Source organism: Mobula hypostoma, chromosome 8, assembly GCF_963921235.1.
Source record: "Mobula hypostoma chromosome 8, sMobHyp1.1, whole genome shotgun sequence".
NCBI lineage: Eukaryota > Metazoa > Chordata > Chondrichthyes > Myliobatiformes > Myliobatidae > Mobula > Mobula hypostoma.
The window spans coordinates 79,686,265-79,705,561 of NC_086104.1; the positions used below are offsets into that span (position 1 = coordinate 79,686,265).

The window sequence follows — 19,297 nt, forward strand, 5'->3', positions numbered from 1 at the left end:
TTTAATTTGAATTTTGATACCACTCCATCTCTCTTGCCTCCTTCTGGACGCTAATTAAAACCTGTCTTTGTAAATTTTTCTCATCTGCTCTAAAATTTTGTCTACGAACCATGTTCTTAAGTAACTTTCAACACTCCGTTATATTAAAATCACAGTATAAATGGTAGTGTTTTTTTTCTTAATTTACATCAGTGGTCTTAAGATAAATATCCTTAGGGAAAGTAAGGCCTCCAATTCATACACCATATTAGCAAAGATGGTCTGGCTGGTGAGGTGTCCCCACTGCTGAGACTTTGCTGTGCTTCTCAAGATGCTTCCCAGGAGCAGAGGACCAGTTTGATTGATTCTGACCCTGGGCAGCCATGACATGCAATGAACCTAGGTAACCAAACTCCATTCGTTTCCAGCCTCAGGGAAAAACGTAATAATCCTGTGGCCTGTATTTGTTCTTTAAGAAAGGGAACTTAGAATTTGAGAGGAAGGATGCAAGGGGGTTGGCTTTTACTCTGTTTTCAGTTGATTACTTTGGTGCCAATTGCAAGACAAAAGATGCACCCTCCCTGAAAATTCTGTAGCTGCTCTTTCAGATGTGCCTGACCACAGTGGATATCAAAGGATGGGTAAGACTGTTCAATGCACCCTTTGTTTGCTAAAGATGAACTCTTGATCTCTCATCTGCTTCTTCATGGTCTTGCAGTTAAGTGTCCACCTCTGAAAATGCAACACTACATTCAGACTTCTGTTATTTGTTTCCCTTTTGTGATACCTTGACATACTATGTATTGAAATGATCTGTTTGGATGCTACGTAAACAGAACTTTTACACTTAATTCCTGGTACATTTGATAATAATTATCAATGAGCAATTTTAAGCTCAAACTTTACACTGCACTTGTTTTTATACTGGTACCTTTGCTACATCTTCCTGGAAGGCCATGAAATTGAGATATGAAATGTTGACCAAGTCAGGACCATAAACCACCGTCATCATCCTGCTCTCCAGACGACTGCCCTGATTTCCAACATCCAACAGCTCGCGGAGCTTGGTGTCCTAGCAAACAAAAACGGAACATGGGTTTTCAATGCATGTGTGTATTATGATCAATATTATATCAATCCAAACATTTAAATCCTCATTATAAACTACATATACTTGATAAACTTTCATATGATTTTATATATTAAACATTACATCAATCAAAATTATTTATATCTTCATTATGAAGTACATAAAACAATTGATAAAATCTTCTTGATGTATGAAATTAGTCATCGCTTAAGATTAAAGAAAGCAGCCCTGAGAAATAGAATGTTATTTGCTTCTACTGTGAGCACCCAGATCCAGCTTGTATCAAATCACGCCAGCATTACGCCGAGATCGCAAACGCTCGAGGAACAATCACCAATTGTACGAATCAGAGCACAACACAGCACATGTGAAATCCCCATTCTTTGACTGACTTATGTTGAACGACGCAACTATCCGCTGTGGACGCTTCTCTGCTGAGAACGTAGTTGAAAGTTTTCTAAATCTATATCAGAAGTGCAGTATGCACAGAGTAAAAAACTTCTGTGGTGTCATTGTGGCTCCAACTTAAAAGCTGGTTGAAGTGGCCAAGAAACAGGACTCTAAAAACTTCTGTGACACAACAAACACATTTGTTTCAGTTCATCGCTCTACTAAAAAAATATTACAGCCATCTGCTTTTCTCAGTGAATTCTTTGGGATGTCCTGTTTAATGTTTCTATGAAGCTCCTTAATTAACTGTGTAGGTATCATCAAAAGGAAAATTGTTGTCTAGCCAATATTTACTACTCAGATAACAGGAATATAAATGGATTATTTGACCATTGCTTCACATTGGCTGTGCAGATTCTTGCTATGAACGAATTGACTGCTGATGAGAGAGTGACCACACTTCAAGAGAATTTAATTAGCAGTAAAGTACAACTGGGCATCCCAAAGACATGATGGAAGTACATTGATACAACATCCTCATTTCCTTAGAGTAGAGGTGGGATTTTGATTATCTTATATTGGATTAGTGTCTTGCATTAAAGCAACAGATATGCTTCACAGAAATTCTTTGATGTGCCAATATCGGAAGCATTAATTTGAAGCTGGCAGTAAACCAGACAAGAAGAAAACCTTATATTTATGTAACACACATCAAAGTTGCTGGTGAACGCAGCAGGCCAAGCAGCATCTGTAGGAAGAGGTGCAGTCGACGTTTCACGCCGAGACCCTTCATCAGGTCCTGACAAAGGGTCTCAGCCTGAAACGTCGACTGCACCTCTTCCTACAGATGCTGCTTGGCCTGCTGCGTTCACCAGCAACTTTGATGTGTGTTGCTTGAATTTCCAGCATCTGCAGAATTCCTGTTGTTTGCGCTTATATTTATGTAGTGCTCTTCAGAGTCAGCTCAGGGTCTTCCAATGCATTTTACAGCAATTAAGAACTTTTGAAGAATATTTAATGCAAGAAATGTGGTGCAGTGATCACTTTGTTTTTTTATGATCTTGACTTGGAGTGTAAATCTCGTCCAGGACATGGGGAGAAGGACCATTCTCTCCTTCAAAAGATGCCACCTCCACTGAGAGATCTCATTCGGAAAAATCCACCTCTCATTGCAATGCTTGTGTAACCGTCTGGAATTCTCGCCAAGCCTTTGGACTGGGGCTTGAACTCACAACTCTCTGAGCAAGGTTTTCGTACAATTAGGCTAATGAATAGCACAAATAGATGCATAAGATTTACTATCTTTGTAACTTATTGAATCATTGAACACTCAATTGAACAACACAGTTACACACATAACACAACCAATCTTAAAGGCATGTTACACATACTGTATAAAGACATAAAACTATTGCCCCTTCAATAAAGCTAAACCCATACAATCAAAAGTAATAATTTACACATGTAAAACTACATAATCAGTTTACTATGCTTAATTATTTACAAATTTGATCAATCATGAATTCACTCAATTTTTTGGTTTCCTCTTTCTTCACTGTGGGGTATGTCTAATTCAGACAGTAGCCATTCCAGTAGATCACTTCTCCAGAAAAGGCATCATACACATCTAGTCTTATATCCAGTCTGCTGTTAATGCTTCAACATAATTGCCTTCGTTATGCAGAATATATTTTATTTCATATCCTTCATCACCATCTTTCTTATAATCATATATCAATCTAACACGTGATGAATAATTCTCAAGTACCGTAATAAAGTAACACGTTACATAGGGGGGTGAAGATACTTCTCTACCAAAGGAGGTGAAATGTGCTCCTTCCCACCACTCGCCTGCAGGTCACCCTTGGGCAAGGTGTAGCACCTGCTTAGACCCCAGTCAGGGTCACGTGAAGCCGTGGGAGCAGGTGATGGATGGTCATATAATCTCTGAAGAGTATTGATAATGGCTGGGGTCACGCATCTTGTAAAGACACCGACCAGAAGGCGATGACAAACAACTTCTGTAGATATCATACAACATGACACATAACAAACGAATGATACACTGCATTAGATATATTATTCAATTTCCCTAAGTTAATTGCAACAATCTAAGTCCTGATGCAGAGTTTCAACCCAAAACTTTGACTATCCCTCTGCCTGATTGGATGCTGCCTGACCCAGAGATCATCCAGTAGATTTCCATTTTCTCCAGATTCCAGTATCTGCATTCTCTTGTGTCTACAACAATCTCTACTTTGATTGCTTCTTAAGGTTTTTTTTGTTACAGCCATCTTTCATCTCAACTTCCACCCCATTGTCACTGGACCATTCTTCATTTCTGTGTCACTTGTGAAGTCACAAAGTTACTCAATGTGTCTTTCACTTTCTGGACGGAAGCCAAAGCTTTAAGTGCCACATGTCAGCTTTTGGTCTGTCTTTCCATGCTCTGGCTGCACCGTATTGATGTCCATATTTGTTATGATATCAGGGGTTCTGAACTGTGCCACACTCCAATGCAGTGTATTGCAATACTTTATTGCATTGAGGCACTGAATGAACGGAGGATGTCGTTGAAGTTTCAGTGCTACTTCTGCATTTCAAAATTAAAATGTACCCTGGCACAAAATAAAATACCATACTTCACAACTCCTTCCAATTTACCTCAAGTAATTTGATTGAAACTCTGTTCTAACTCTGTCACTTGTTAGCTCTGCATATTAACCAATGAATAAAATAATCATCTGTATAATTGCGAAGACAAAATGACTAACTAGATGTGCAGGGGACAATTAAGCCAAGGCTTTACCAACTTGAATGCTGGTCTTATCAAACAGTTCTGGTCATATCTCTTGCACCCTGACTCGAAGTTAAGACTGCGTTGATAAATTGTGAGAGGTAAATTTGCCTCAGATATGCCATCGCAAAGCCAAACCACCCAAGGACAAAAGTCAAGGAGATTCTATAAAGTCAGCTGAGCATCCATGAGAGATGGCACAATAGACAATGAAGTCTTGCCATGTGTAAAATTCTAAATTGAAGTGTTGTGTGGAGCAGAAAGATAATGAGAAGAATGGCAATATAATCTTCCACTCCACCTCCTACTTCGTGCTTCTCTGAGTAAATAGCATCATAAATTAATATTTTTCTGCCTGACAACATCTTTTTCAGTCCCTGTGCTTCTGCAGTAGCCCAGGTGTGATATTTACTTGAATCTATACATGAAATCAGATTCTTGAAATCTTTGCATTGATCCTATAGAGAAATATATCAGTTATCAGGACTAAACGCAAGCAGAAATAATTCAACAAATTAGAGCTATATGTTATATTTCTCTCCTGAAATTAAACACAAGTTAGAGACAATTGCCAGTTTGTGGGCAATAGCAAAGCCTGATAACGAGGCACTTTGAACAATCCCATTCTTTCTCCTCAGTTTCTGCCTGAACTAATTCAAACTTTCCTACTATTATTTGTTAAAGTTGGCATTCTATATTAATTCTATTTTGCTTTCATTAGAAACCAGCTCATGGATATCTCCAACACATCACTTATCCGGGCTGCTGTCCCCATGTACTTCAAACCAGCGACCATCACCACTGTACTAAAGAACTCTGCACCTTCAGAATGAAACAACTATCACCCAGTGGCAAAGACAGCATTCACCATGAAGAGCTTTGAACAGCTGGTAATGGCACGTATCTAAAAATCCTTTCTTGCCACACTGGACATGCAGCAATATGCTTACCAACAGAACCGCTGTACGACAGACACCATGGCACCTGTCATGTACCTGGCCCTGACATACCTAGAAAACGACGACAGTTATGTCAGAATGCTGTTTCTGGATTTCAGTCTGATATTCAACACTACAGGGGACTCGGGAGTCGATCAGGACTTGAGACTTTTTTTTTTTACCGAGCCCATGGTCTGTTCTTTATCAAATTATGGTATTGTTTTGCACTGCTGTAACTATATGTTCCGTTAGTCCTGACGAAGGGTCTCGGCCTGAAACGTCGACTGCGCCTCTTCCTATAGATGCTGCTTGGCCTGCTGCGTTCACCAGCAACTTTGATGTATGTTGCTTGAATTTCCAGCATCTGCAGAATTCCTGTTGTTTTTGTTATAATTATGTGGTTCTGTCAGTGTTAGTTTTTGGTTTGTCCTGTTTTCTGTGAGATCACTCTGGAGGAACACTGTATCATTTCTTAATGCATGTATGCATTTCTAAATGACAATAAAAGAGGACTGAGTGTTCTCATAATCTAATCTATTGTCCCATTGATCTCAGTGAACAAACTCCTACCCCTTGGTCTAAGTACCTCACTGTGCAGCTGGCTGTTTGACTTCCTAACCAGCAGACCTCAGATAGTCGGGATGCACGGCCGCTCCCCCTCCCCATCACCCTCAACACAGTGCCCCCTCAGGGCTGTGAGCCCATTGCTGTACACTCTGCTCACACATGACCGCACGGCGAAACACCCGAGTGATCGCTGATGGCATGACAGTAGTGGGGCTCACCACCAACAACGCATATAGAGAGGGAGTGGCCCAATGCCAGACCAACAACCTCTTCCTCAGTGTCAACAAGACAAAGGAAATGGCCATTGACTTCAGGAGAACTTGCAACACCTACAGCTCTCTTTACATCAGCGGCACAGCAGTTTCAAACTGCTGGGCATGTACATCTCGCAAAACCTCTCATGGTCCCAGAACACATCCTCCACAATCAGGAAAGCTCGCCAACACCTCTAATTTCTAAGAAGGATGAAGAGACCTGGTCTGTTCATATCCATACCCACATCCTTCTGCAGATGCGCAGTGGAGGGCATCCAAGCATGCTGCATTATTTGCATGGTACAGAAGCTGCATTGCAGTGAGTAAGATGGCTCTACAATGGGAAGTCGAAACTGCCTAAGGCATCACCGCACCAGCCCACCTCCCATCAAGGACTTATAAACAGAAAGGTGCCAGGAAAAGGTCATCAACATCACGAAGGTTCCCTCCCTTCCTGCTCATTCCCATCAGGGAGAAGATTATGTAGCATCTCTGCCAGGACGACCAGAGTCAAAAACAGTCACCTTCCCCAAGCGGTAAAGGCTGATCAACACTTCCACTCACTCCACAGACCCCACCACCAGTACTCCTGTGCCTAGTGTCACTTTATGGATATACTATCAATCTACATATATGTTATCTTATGTATTTATAGTTATTGTATTTTTATCTTATTATGTTTTTTGGTGCTACATCGGATCTGGAGTCACAATTATTTAGTTCTTCTTTGCACTTGTGAACTGGAAATGGCATTAAATAATCTTGGTTAGTTCTTATTGTTGCTGACTAGACTTCCATGTGGAATAACAAAGTAAATGCAGGTTGAATCTCTAGTCTGGCCTGTTTTGAATTTGTAATACAGACTTCTACCAATTAACTCTAGTTAAGATCAAAGTAAGACCTAAAATTAAATAAGATCTGTACTAACAATGAATGTTTGTGATTTCAGCCAACAGCATTTCCTGCTCGTGGTAACTTTGGGTTATGCACATGACGTGGGAAGTGTTTATACTTAAACAGTTCTCCTGCTTGATAATGATTGGGGGAGTCCTTGTGGTCCAGATTTTCTGTGCTCCTGGCACCAGTGAAGTCCTAAAAGTATCAGACTAAAGAGACTATAAGTATATATTAGGAACAAGCATTTCTTCAATATCAAGAGCAGATGTCAGTGTATATCAGTTCCTTTCTACAAAACAATGATTCAGTGAGATTATGCATGGAATTTCCTAGCTTCATTTTTCTGATGCAAATGAACTTTGTTGGGACTTGCATAGCCCTGCTGTCACAGATATGTTGGCAACCAAAAGAATCATAATGGAAACTCAACCCATGACCTTCTGCTGAGTATTATTGAAAGAAAGAAATCTTGTATCGCCTGTACCTATGAAGTTCCTCGAGTCAGTAAAGCATTTTTTTTTGTGGGTCTGTCATCATGGCATTGTGAGAAATGTGCCAGTCAAATTGTGGGCAGAAAATTTCAACAGGTAGGCCAATAAAAAGAAAGGGGCAATTCCAACAGGACAAGGAATCACCATCAAGAATCATTCTGCTCACAAATCCTTTCTATGGGCAGATAGCTGTTAAAATGGTACTACAATGTGGACAAGGGGTGATTGATAAGTTCGTAGCCTAAGGTAGAAGGAAATGAGTTATCAACTTCAAACTTTCTGCATAATCACTCAAAGAGTTGAACTGCATGTGCATGTAACGAGAGCTGTATAACTCATCTCCTTCTACCTTAGGCCACGAACTTATCACCCCTGCTGTGGACAACTTTCTGGAGGTCCAAGACGTCAACTTCTACAAAGAAGGGATCCGTAAGCTCCACGACCGCTGGACTAAGTGTGTAAATGTAGGAGGGGACTATGTTGAAAAGTAAATATGCTAGGGTTTCTAAAATTGACTCCTTCTACCTTAGGCCATGAACTTATCAATCATCCCTCATATTTTACAACACTGCCTTGAATAGATCTAATCCAGACAATATTAACTGTGAGTTAACCGCGAGTATTAGTCTCTTTTGGTAATGAAGACTAATTACTTGGGCTACTCTAGTGTGCTGTACAGAAGACCATATATTCCATATCCATATGGTTCAAATATATTCTATGTAGCAGGTATTATAAATTGTTTCCATTAATTGACAAATTACCAATGCACATAAGGATCCTCAATGATATGTAGTTTTGACGTGGGCATCCTGAGGCCAAAGCCTCTTAAATAGAAGAGCTACACACATTTTCAATAACTGCACTGGTCCAAAATCTCATCCAGTTCTTCACTTAACATCAAAGTTGCACCGGCTGCATATTCCTTACAATCACATTACAAGTTATTCAGAGCAGAGAGCCCTGGTGAAGTGCTGCTTTTCATTGTCACATCTGCAGCTGAGATTCTCAATAAGAGCAACAGATTACTGATCAAACTCAAACAAATGCCACTTTTACAATAATTAATTGAAGGTTAAACTGTAATTTATCCTCAAACTAGTTGAAATTCTATTTATTTTGAAACACGATGTAAATCAGTCACTTGTATCGAATTCTAATCCTTCCAAACTGACTGTCACTGCCGTTTTATCTTCTCCACAATGAGCACAATATTCTCTCATCACTTTTTCCATTACACCAACAAGCCAAAATCAGGCATAGCTTATCTATCCATAAACCCTCCGATTCACCATCTGAAGGCGAATTACAAATTGACCTCGTGGAATTAAAAATTACAGATAAAAAGGCCAAAGCTCTATCCACATAGACTGGTGACATACAGTATAAAAGGATTGATTAACTGTTCATATTGTATTGAAAGGTAGTCTGCTGTGCTGATCAATCAACCCAAGCCAGATCACTAGTTTACATAAAATATTTATGAAATTGTTAGCATATGTCAGACAAGAAACACAAGAGAATTGCAGGATCAGGATGCTTGTATTGCTTAAAAAAACAAGCAACTAATGTGAACATTTTCCCCTTTTCATTGCACACATCATAAGATTTGGGTTGTTGACTAAATCAATCTGAAAGACAAAGAACACTTGAAAACACAAGCCAACTCCAATAGGAGTACTTATTCATCATTCATCCAGGCGAAGACATGGTAGATACAGCCCAGTTCATCACAGGAAAAGAGCATCCCAATATTGAGCACATCTGCATGGACTGCTACCACAGGAAAGCAGCATCCATCATCAAGGACCCCCATCAGGCTATGCTCTCTACTCACTACTACCATTGGGAAGGAGGTACAGGATCTTTAGGTCCCACACCACCAGGTTCAGGAACATTTATTACCCCTCAGCCTACAGGCTCCTGAACTAGTGTGGGTAACTTTACTCATCTCAACTCTGCACTGAGTCCACAACCTACACTCACTTCCAAGGACTCTGCAACTCATGTTCACACGTATTATTTGTTTTTTTTTTAATTGCACAATTTGTCTTCTGCAACATTGGTTGTTTGTGAGTCTTTGTTTATGCATAGTTTTACGTCAATTTTATTGTATTTGAAAGAAGGATCTGGTACAGTCCCGGCGTATATGACATTTTTTTTATGGCTTCCAGTGGGGTACAAGTATCAATTATAGCCGAGGTTTCAATGACAAGCTCTGTCATCTTCTTCAGGGATGGGTATGTGTAGTCTGATGGTATTTATACCCCCATAGTCTATCCCTCCTAATTGGTTAGTCCTCATCCAATCAGGTTTCATTTAGACTTTAGTAAGCCCAAGAAGAGTTTATTCATTTATTCTTTTTTTCTGTAAATGACTGCAAGAAAATGAATGAATGGATAGTATAGGGTACTTGGATAATAAATTTACTTTGACTTTGAAAATACATTCTATGCTATTATTTCAACCATACAATGCTTTCAACATAATCCAAGAGCATTAACTGACAACGAAACACTGAAGAATATATGAGGGCAAGTTATCAATATCTTGAGAGGTAGGTTTCAAGGAATTCAAAGAGGAAAGGGTATTAGCAGCAGACAGATTTTGGGAAGACATCCCAGACCAAAAGTCCACTGATTAAATGTTGTGCTTTGAGCTGGAGGCCTGTGTAATGTTTGTAACTCCAAAGATAAAACTAATTAAAATAAGACACAGAGCTGGGGATAAGGTGGAAGATCAAGTTGTACTTTAGAGAGGCGCGCACTTATGATGTGAGAGTTTCAGCAGCAAATAAGATGATTCAAGGGTGCAATCATGTAATATTATGGAAGTGAATTAAAGATAGTATCTCCTGTAGCACCAATGTAGTTTAGAATTCACCAGTGCTATACGCAATGGACAAAGTACTTGCTTTGATTTCCTTTCCCTAAGTTCCAGCCTTCTGATTAGTGAGCACAGTTGCAATATAAAACCATAAGACCTTAAGATATAGGAGCAGAATTAGACCATGTGGCTCATCGAGTCCGCTCCGCCATTTCATCATGGCTGATCCAATTTTCCTCTCAGTCCCAATCTCCTGCCTTCTCCCCGTATTCCTCAATGCCCTGACCAATCAAGAATCTATCAACCTCTGCCTTAAATATGCATAAAAACTTGGTTTCCACAGCTGCCTGTGGCAAAGAATTCATCTCTCTGGTTAAAGAAATTTCTCTTAATCTCCATTCTAAAAGGATGCCCCTTTATTCTGAGGCTGTGTCCTCTGCTCTTAGATTCTCCCACCATAGGAAAGATCCTATCCACATCCACTCTATAAAGGCCTTTCACCATTTGATAGGTTTCAATGAGGTCACCCCTCATTCTTCTGAATTCTAGTGAATACAGGCCCAAAGTCATCAAACACTCTTCACATGACAAGCTATGCAATCCTGGGATAATTTTCGCGAACCTCCTTTGAACCCTCTCCAGTTTCAGCACATCCTTTCTAAGATGGGGTCCAGAACTGCTCACAATACTCCAAGTGAGGCCTCACCAGTGCTTTATAAAGTTTCAAGATTACAAGTTTCAAGAGCTGATTGTGGACTTCAGGAAGGGTAAGATGAAGGAACACATACCAATCCTCATAGATGGATCAGAAGTGTAGAGAGTGAGCAGCTTCAAGTTCCTGGATGTCAAGATCTCTGAGGACCTGACCTGGTCCCAACGTATCGATGCAGTTATAAAAAAAGGCAAGACAGTGACTATACTTCATTAGGAGTTTGACTAGATTTGGTATGTCAAGAAATATGCTCAAAAACTTCTATACATATACCGTGGACAGCATTCTGACAGGCTGCATCATTGTCTGGTATTTGGAGGGGGGGGTGCTACTGCACAGGACTGAAAGAAGCTGCGGAGGGTTGTAAATTTAGTCAGCTCCATCTTGGATACTAGCCTTCAAAGTACACAAGGCATCTTCAAGGAACGGTGTCTCAGAAAGGCAGCATCCATTATTAAGGACCTCCAGCACCCTGGGTATGCCTTTTCTCACTGTTACCATCAGGTAGGAGGTACAGAAGCCTGAAGGCACACACTGAGCGATTCAGGAACAGCTTCTTCCCCTCTGCCTTCTGATTCCTAGATGGACATTGAACCACCTTTTTTAATATATATTATTTCTGTTTTTGCACAATTTTTATTCTATTCAATATACGTATACTGTAACTGATTTACTTATTTATTATTTTTTCTATATTATGTATTGCATTGAACTGCTGCTGCTAAGTTAACAAATTTCATGACACATGCCGGTGATAATAAATCTGATTCCAATTCTGAATCCATGTTTCTATATTTTAGTCCTCTTGAAATGAATGCTAACATTACATTTGCCTTCCTCACCACAGATTCAACCTGCAAATTAACCTTTAGGGAATCCTGCACAAAGACTCCCAAATCTCTTTGTGCCTCTGATTTTTGTATTTTCTCTCCATTTAGAAAATAGTCACCCCTTTCATTTCTTCCACCAAAGTACATGACCATACACTTCACGACACTGCATTCCATGTGCCATTTCTTTGCCCATTCTTCTAGTCTGTCTAAGTCCTTCTATAGCCTATTTCCTCAGAACTACCTGCCCCTCCAACTACCTTCATATCATCTGTAAATTTTGCAACAAAGTCATCAATTCTATCACCCAAATCATTAATATATAATGTAAAAAGAATCAGTTCCAACATAGACCCCTGTGGAACACCACTAGTACCGGCAGCCAGTCAGAAAAGACTCCTTTTATTCCCACTGTTTGCCTCCTGCCAATCAGACACTACTTTATCCATGCTAGAATTTCTCCTGTAATACCATGGGTTCATAGCGTGTTAAGCAGCCTCATGTGTGGCACCTTGTCAAAAGCCTTCTGAAAATCCAAGTACATAATATCAACTGATTCTCCTTTGTTTATCCTGCTTATTATTTCTTCAAAGAATTCCAATAGATCTGTCAGGCGATATTTTTCCTTGAGGAAACCATGCTGACAATGGCCTGTTTATCATGTGCCTCCAAGTAACCTGAGACCACATCCTTGATAATCAAATCCAACATCCTCCCAACCACTGAGGTCAGATTAATTGGTCTATAGCTTCCTTTCTTCTGCCTCTCTCTCCTTGAAGAGTGGAGTGACATTTGCAATTTTCCAACTTCTGGAACCATTGCAGAATTTTATGATACTTCAAAGATCATTACCAACGCCTCCACGAACTCTTCAACCACCTCTTTCAGAACCCTGGGGGTGGGGGGGGGGTACACCATCTGGTTCAGGTAACTTAGCTACCTTCAGACCTTTCAGTTTCCCAAGAACCTTCTCTCTAGTTATGGTAAATCCATGTAAGCCTGAGTTGTATTCCACCCACTAAATTTATTCCCAACTATTCTCTGCTGTGTACATCTTTCTGAAGAAATTATCTTTATTTTATTGAATGAACTTGCCGCAGTGTCTGTGTTAATTTCTGTTTGCTCGAGTCTTCAATAGACTCTAAATTTCTGAGCAAACTGACTTCGTTTAACAAGAACAAAAGAACACATTCTGGTGGAGGGTCTCAACCTGAAACGTCGACACTCCCACTCCCTCTCCCTCCTCAGATGCTGCCTGACCTGCTGAGTTCCACCAGCTGTACACCACCCCCACCAATAACAGCGCCTGCGGTCTCTGCCTATATGTCTCCCTTTGCTTGTTTTACAACACACTCCTTGCTGTGAGCCAAATCATATGCCTGCATACTTGCAACTCATTGGCTGACATGGCACTCTGCTCAGTCATAAATTATTAAAATATGTTTAAGTCCTTTATTGGAAAAAGCAGTTGTGCTAAATGTAATCACTTTTATTCATTAGGCAGAAATTGGTTTGACAAGATGAACCGCTTTGTTGAAGAGCTGATAAAACATAGTTGTCCAGGCACGGATTAATCAACTATTTTGATCCAATTTTAAAGAACCTTGTTAAGGGATCGCTATTCTGAAAGTGGGCAAAAAGGCAATACAGGAAATAGCAAGGGAGTGGTTCGTCCTGGAGTGATAAATATATCCTGTGACGACAAACCAAGTTATCAGAAGATTGATGCTGATGAGAGAGATAAGGGAGACAAATGGAGAAACGTTCAAAATGTTAATGAGAGAGGAGAGAGAGATAACGAAAAGAGACACCAGTCCGAATATTGACAGACCGGTTGCTTTGAACCTGAACTGTTTGAAGTTTGATGGACAGGCGATACCCCAGCAGGGGGATAAAAAGAACAGGTTCGCTAAGGCAAGACACACCATGAGATCATGAGATAACGAGACCCTGGAAAAGCGGTGTGCCCCCACAAGTTGGTGAAAGTTTGGAGGTCTGGTCGCGGGAACCGACCATAGACGCACAGGGTGAAAAGGTACGATCGGCGGGAACCTGGTGTGTGTGTCCGCCCTTGCATAGGTGCTGGGTTCACTGCGGAAGAACGGTCGTATCCGGAACGGAGGGGTCACAGTCGGTGACCACGGAAGATATAAAAGGGTTCGTCCGAAAGCTAACTGCGGAGAACATCAAGGTCTGTCTGAATGAGATTTGCATATTCCCTCTCTCTCTCTCTCTCTCTCTCTCTCTCTCTCTCCAACGGCACAACAGCGATTACTGCGAACTGTACTAAGCTGAACTGAACTCTGCGTCACTTGAGACTGATCATTTTACCCCTAGACTGCGATAGAGCTTGATTGATTCCTATTACCCTAGTTCTGTGTACATGTGTGTTTTATCATTGCTAACCTGTTGCATTTATATCCTTATGATTAGAGTACTGTGTCACTTACTTCTTTAATAAAACTTTCTTAGATCCAGTAATCCAGACTCCAACTAAGTGGTCCATTTCTGCTGGTTTGGCAACCCAGTTACGGGGTACGTAACAATCCCTAAGTGTCAGCCAAAAGTTTCGGTGGTTCTGTACGTTCTGTCCCATTATAATGATGCTGAATACGTAGAGGTGGGTTTGATCAGGATCTCCTACTTGAACACTTCAGCAAAAAGTACAACATGTTACTGCTGAGAAATGTGGCTGCTTCTCTGTGGCTTATGTCATTAAGAGGGTAAAACCATTAAATTGCACTTCAGGAGGGGGAAGTTAGGAGAACACACACCAGTCCTCGTTGAGGGGTCTGCGGAGGAAAGGGTGAGCAGCTTCAACTTCATGGGCATCAGCAACTCAGAGGATCTATCCTGGGCCCAACATATTGATGCAATTACAAAGAAGGCATGCCAGTGGCTCTAATTTGTTGGGAATTTGAGGAGACTCTATAGCAAATTTCTACAGAAGTATGGAGAAAAATATTTTGGCTGGTTGCATCACCACCTGGTATGGAGATTCGAATGCCTGTTCCTCATAGGCACAACCCTCCCACTACTGAGGGCATCTTCAAAAGGTGATGCCTCAAGAAGGCTCCATCCACCATTAAGGACTCTCATTGTTGGGGACATACCATCTTATCATTCCTACCATCTCCTCTAAGGATCATCACCCTGTCATGGTGGAGAGACTTGTGGGTTCCTGAGATCCAGGGACTGATGCCATCTGGAGCTTAGCTCCTGGTACGGCCACATATGGTGGCAAGGTCAAGAGGCTGTTTCCAGACAAACAGCGATCCAACCAAAACCTCAAAGGTGGAACTGGCGGAAGATGACACATCACAACAGCAGTGAAGGCAGAGGAAGGCTGGAGCAGTGAAAGGTCCCAGTTGTCTTGCATTCCAGGCCAATGGACCCTGACCCCGATCTGTCAAGGAGCGCGTGGCGGCTGCCTGTGCATCAACATCCCCATGTTAAACAAAGTCACACACAGGCGTTCTCCTTTCAGGGAATAACCCCTTGGGAGAACATCATACTCAACTCCAGTAATTGCACTACAACTACTACTACTGTTACTACTATCAGGGAAGAGGTACAGGAGCCTGAAGATCACTCAACACTTTAGCAACAGCTTTCCTTTGCTATAAGATTTCTGGCTGAACTGTGCATGAACAGTACCTCACTATTCCACTTTAGCATTATTTATGTTTTGTAACTTTACTGATGTTTATGTCTTGCACTGAACTGCCGCCACAAAACAAAAACTTAAATGGCATATGTCAGTGATAGTAAACCTGACTATGATTGGTCAGCATAATATCATGATAGAGTCAGAGACAATGAATGAGAAGTCTCCTCTCAGTAAACTGGAAGGTACTTCAGGTAAATGAGTTCAGATTCTTGGTTGGCACAAGCAACTCCTGAAATTACGATTCAGGGAGGGTGTAAAGAGGCAGTCGATATTATGGCTAAGTTGCATTTGCTCAGGAAATTTCCTCAAAACCTTCTCCCTTGAGCTGAAAAACCCAATCTTTGTAATTGAAGCGGCTTTGTGAAAATCTGGGATTGACTGACTAGGTTCAAGAAATGGCGATCAATGACGATGGAAGAGAAATAATCAGGAAGTGGAATTCATAAGCAGGGATCTAAAATGATTGTGTATCTGTGATACCCGTGCTGGCTCCCTGTGATCCTGCTCTGTCTCTGCACTTGAAAAGGTCAAGTGAATTATTGCCAGGCTTTGCAAAGGGAGCCTGTGGTTAGAGGTTGCTGGTCAGGTATGTTTCTGCCACGTTATGTTTGGCCGACCAGGGAGAGAAATTGAGCCAAGAAACTAAATGGAAGTGGCTGGTCAGCAGTGAAGAGAGAAAAAGGACACATCAGAGAAAATTTCACAGCAGGTTCCAATCAACAAAGCCAAGGCATTTCAAAAATGTACAAAGTGAATCAATGCATCAAACGTCTTCTATTTATACCACCACAAACAACACAATCTCAATTCAGGTCAAGAAAAATTTCAGGTGCGTCTATCAGATAATCCAGTTTCAGAATTACTTTCATTAAAGCCAGCACTAGCTTTAAAATGTTGTTCTGCAAATAACTCTTTTGATATTTGTCTTGGTACGTTGCTCCAACTTTCTATTGATGCTATTGTTGGCTTTCAGTTTGAATAATCAACAATAAAAAATGCAAACCTGAAGTATCCATTATATAAGAGAATTAGTAGATCAGGAAATCTGTGTGATAGTGCATGATGTGAGGTTTTAAATAGGATAGGGAAGCTTCTTCCATTCTGTTCAAGATGATAGGACCTGAGACTGCACGTGTGTGTTCTTTTTCTTACTTTTGCACCTCTTCTTCCCTGGCAACAACCTGAAATTGAACCAGTCATCCACAGTCAAAGTGTTAAACATCATCCCAGCAATTTCAGATCTTATACCTGTGCCATCACTAGGATCACCCGTTATGATCTCCTTAGCACTGCCTGACTCTATACCCATTGCCACATTGAATGCCCAACTTGTCTCCAATGACTTTTAAATTAATTAGTAATTTGGCCAAGACTCAAAAAGTAAAATTTTCAAAAAGTAAAATTAAAAGTATGAGATAATGCATGATGGAAGAAAGAACACAATTTTGACTTTTATTATCAAAAAATCTGGAAGTAATTAGTTTTAGTAGTTGCACTGTTCATTATTACCTTTCAAACATTACAACAATATGGATCACAACATTATCAACCTCTCTAACATGATAACATATTTAGGGCTGTTGAGTGGTGAGGAAAATTAAACTCAATTAATCCTGTGATTATTAAAAATTGTAGGTTAATTGCAATTGTAATTACATTGTAAAACAATAATATAATAGTAATATTACTGATTAATACAAAAGGAAAAAGGTTTGGGACAAATAGGGTGGAGAGAAGGATAAGGAGAGGCAGCAGGAGATAAAGAGACAGGAATAGGGAAGAGAAGACGAGGAAGTGGGGGGTAGAGAAGAGGGGGAAGCTGGGTGTAAAGAGATGGGACAGGAACTGCGAAAAGAGGATTCAGGGGGATAGTGAGCCAAGTAAGATACATTGTGGAGGAAACAGAGAGATCTTGGTGTCCCACCTCCTTAAATCCCTCAAAGTTGTTGCACTAGTTGATAAGGTTGTTAAGAAGGCATTTGGTGCCTTGGCGTTCATTTGTCAGGGAACTGAGTTCAACAGCCTTGAGGTAATGCTGCAGCTCTACAGTATTCTGAGGTACACCACACTTGGGATATTGTGTTTAATTCTAGTTACCACATTATTGGAAGGATGTGGAAGCTTCAGAGTGTGTAGAGGAGATTTACTGGGATGCTGCCATGATTAGAAAGCATGTATCATGAGGAAAGCAAACACGAGGAAATCTGCAGGTGCTGGAAATTCAAGCAACACACACAAAAAATGCTGGTGAATGCAGCAGGCCAGGCAGCATCTATAGGAAGAGGTAAAGGCTGAGCGAGCAAAGGTTTTTCTTTTTGGAGTGGAGGAGGATGAGAGGTAACTTGATAAAGGTGTACAAGATGATATGAAGCATGGTTTCCTGAAAGGAAAATCCTGCCTGACAAACCTGCTGCAATTCTTTGAGGAAATTACAAGCAGGGTACACAAAGGAGATGCAGTAAACATGGTGAACTTGGATTTTCAGAAGGTTTTTGACAAGGTGCTGCACATGAGGCTGCTTAGCAAGATAAGTGCCCATAGAATTACAGGGAAGTTACTAGCATGGTTGGAGCTTTGGCTGGTCAGCAGAAAACAGAGAGGAGGAATAAAGGGATCCTATTCTGGCTGGCTGCTGGTTACCAGTGGAGTTCCACAGGGGCCGGTGTTGGGACCACTGCTTTTTACGATGTATGTCAATGATTTGGTCTACAGTATTAATGGATTTGTGGCTAAATTTGCCAATGATACAAAGATAAGTGGAGGAGCGGGTAGTGTTGAGGAAACAGGGAGCCTGCAGAGAGACTTGGATAGTTTAGGGGAATGGACAAAGAAGTGGCAAATGAAATACAATGTTGGAAAGTGTATGGTCATGCACCTCGGTGGAAGAAATAACCGGGCAGACTATTATTTAGAAGGGGGAGAATTCAAAATGCAGAGATGCAAAGGGACTTGAGAGTCCTTGTGCAAGATACCCTAAAGGTTAACCTCAAGACTGAGTTGGTTGTGAAGAAGGCGAATGCAATGTTGGGATTCATGTCTAGAGGTATAGAATATAACAGCAGGGATGTGATGTTGAGGCTCTGTAAGGTACTCATGAGACCACACTTGGATTATTGTGCGCAGTTTTGGGCTCCTTATTTCAGAAAGGATATACTGACATTGGAGAGGGTTCAGAGAAGATTCACGAGAATGATTACAGGAATGAAAGGGTTGGGCCGACTGGTGGCACAATGACATCGGTGCCGGACCCGGGAGCGGAGGTTCCTGGGTTCGAAACCAGTCGGGTCCGCTCCCGAGTATGCTTTCCATCCGTGCTGGGTTGAGTGTCGAGATCTCAACTCAACCTCGTAAAATAAAGGGAAAAATACTGTGAAAATATCTGTGTGAGGAGTGGTGTGCGACAGTCTCTCTCTCTCTCTCTCTCTCGCTCCACGCCTTGTAAAAAAGCCATGAAAAAGACATCATCACGGATGCATGCACGCACACACACAGACATGCATGCACACACACACAGACGCACGCACACAGACTCACACGCACGCAGGCACACGCCTAATAAAAAAAAGGAATGAAAGGGTTAGCGCATGAGGAATGTCTGGCAGCTCTTGGGCTGTATTCCCTGAAGTTCAAGAGAATGACGGGGAATCTCATAGAAACTTTCCAAATGTTAAAAGGCCTGAACAGATTAGATATGGCAAAGTTATTTCCTATGGTAGGGGATTCTAGGACAAGAGGGCACGACTGCAGCATTGAAGGGTATCCTTTTAGAACTGAGATCGGAGAAATTACTTTAGTCAGAAGATGACAAATCTGTGGAATTTGTTGCCATGAGCAGCTGTGGAGGCCAAGTCATGGG

General features: G+C 41.1%; 1 protein-coding gene across 6 annotated transcripts in view; it reads right to left on the reverse strand.

Annotated features, from left to right (window-relative positions):
* plcb1 (phospholipase C beta 1) overlaps positions 1–19,297 on the reverse strand; it is a 958,218-nt gene that overhangs the window by 332,286 nt on the left and 606,635 nt on the right. For all 6 annotated transcript variants that reach the window (XM_063056185.1, XM_063056184.1, XM_063056187.1 and 3 more), the window contains one exon: positions 911–1,051. In XM_063056185.1, the coding sequence (XP_062912255.1) occupies positions 911–1,051 (141 nt within the window). The remainder of the gene's footprint in view (positions 1–910; positions 1,052–19,297) is intronic.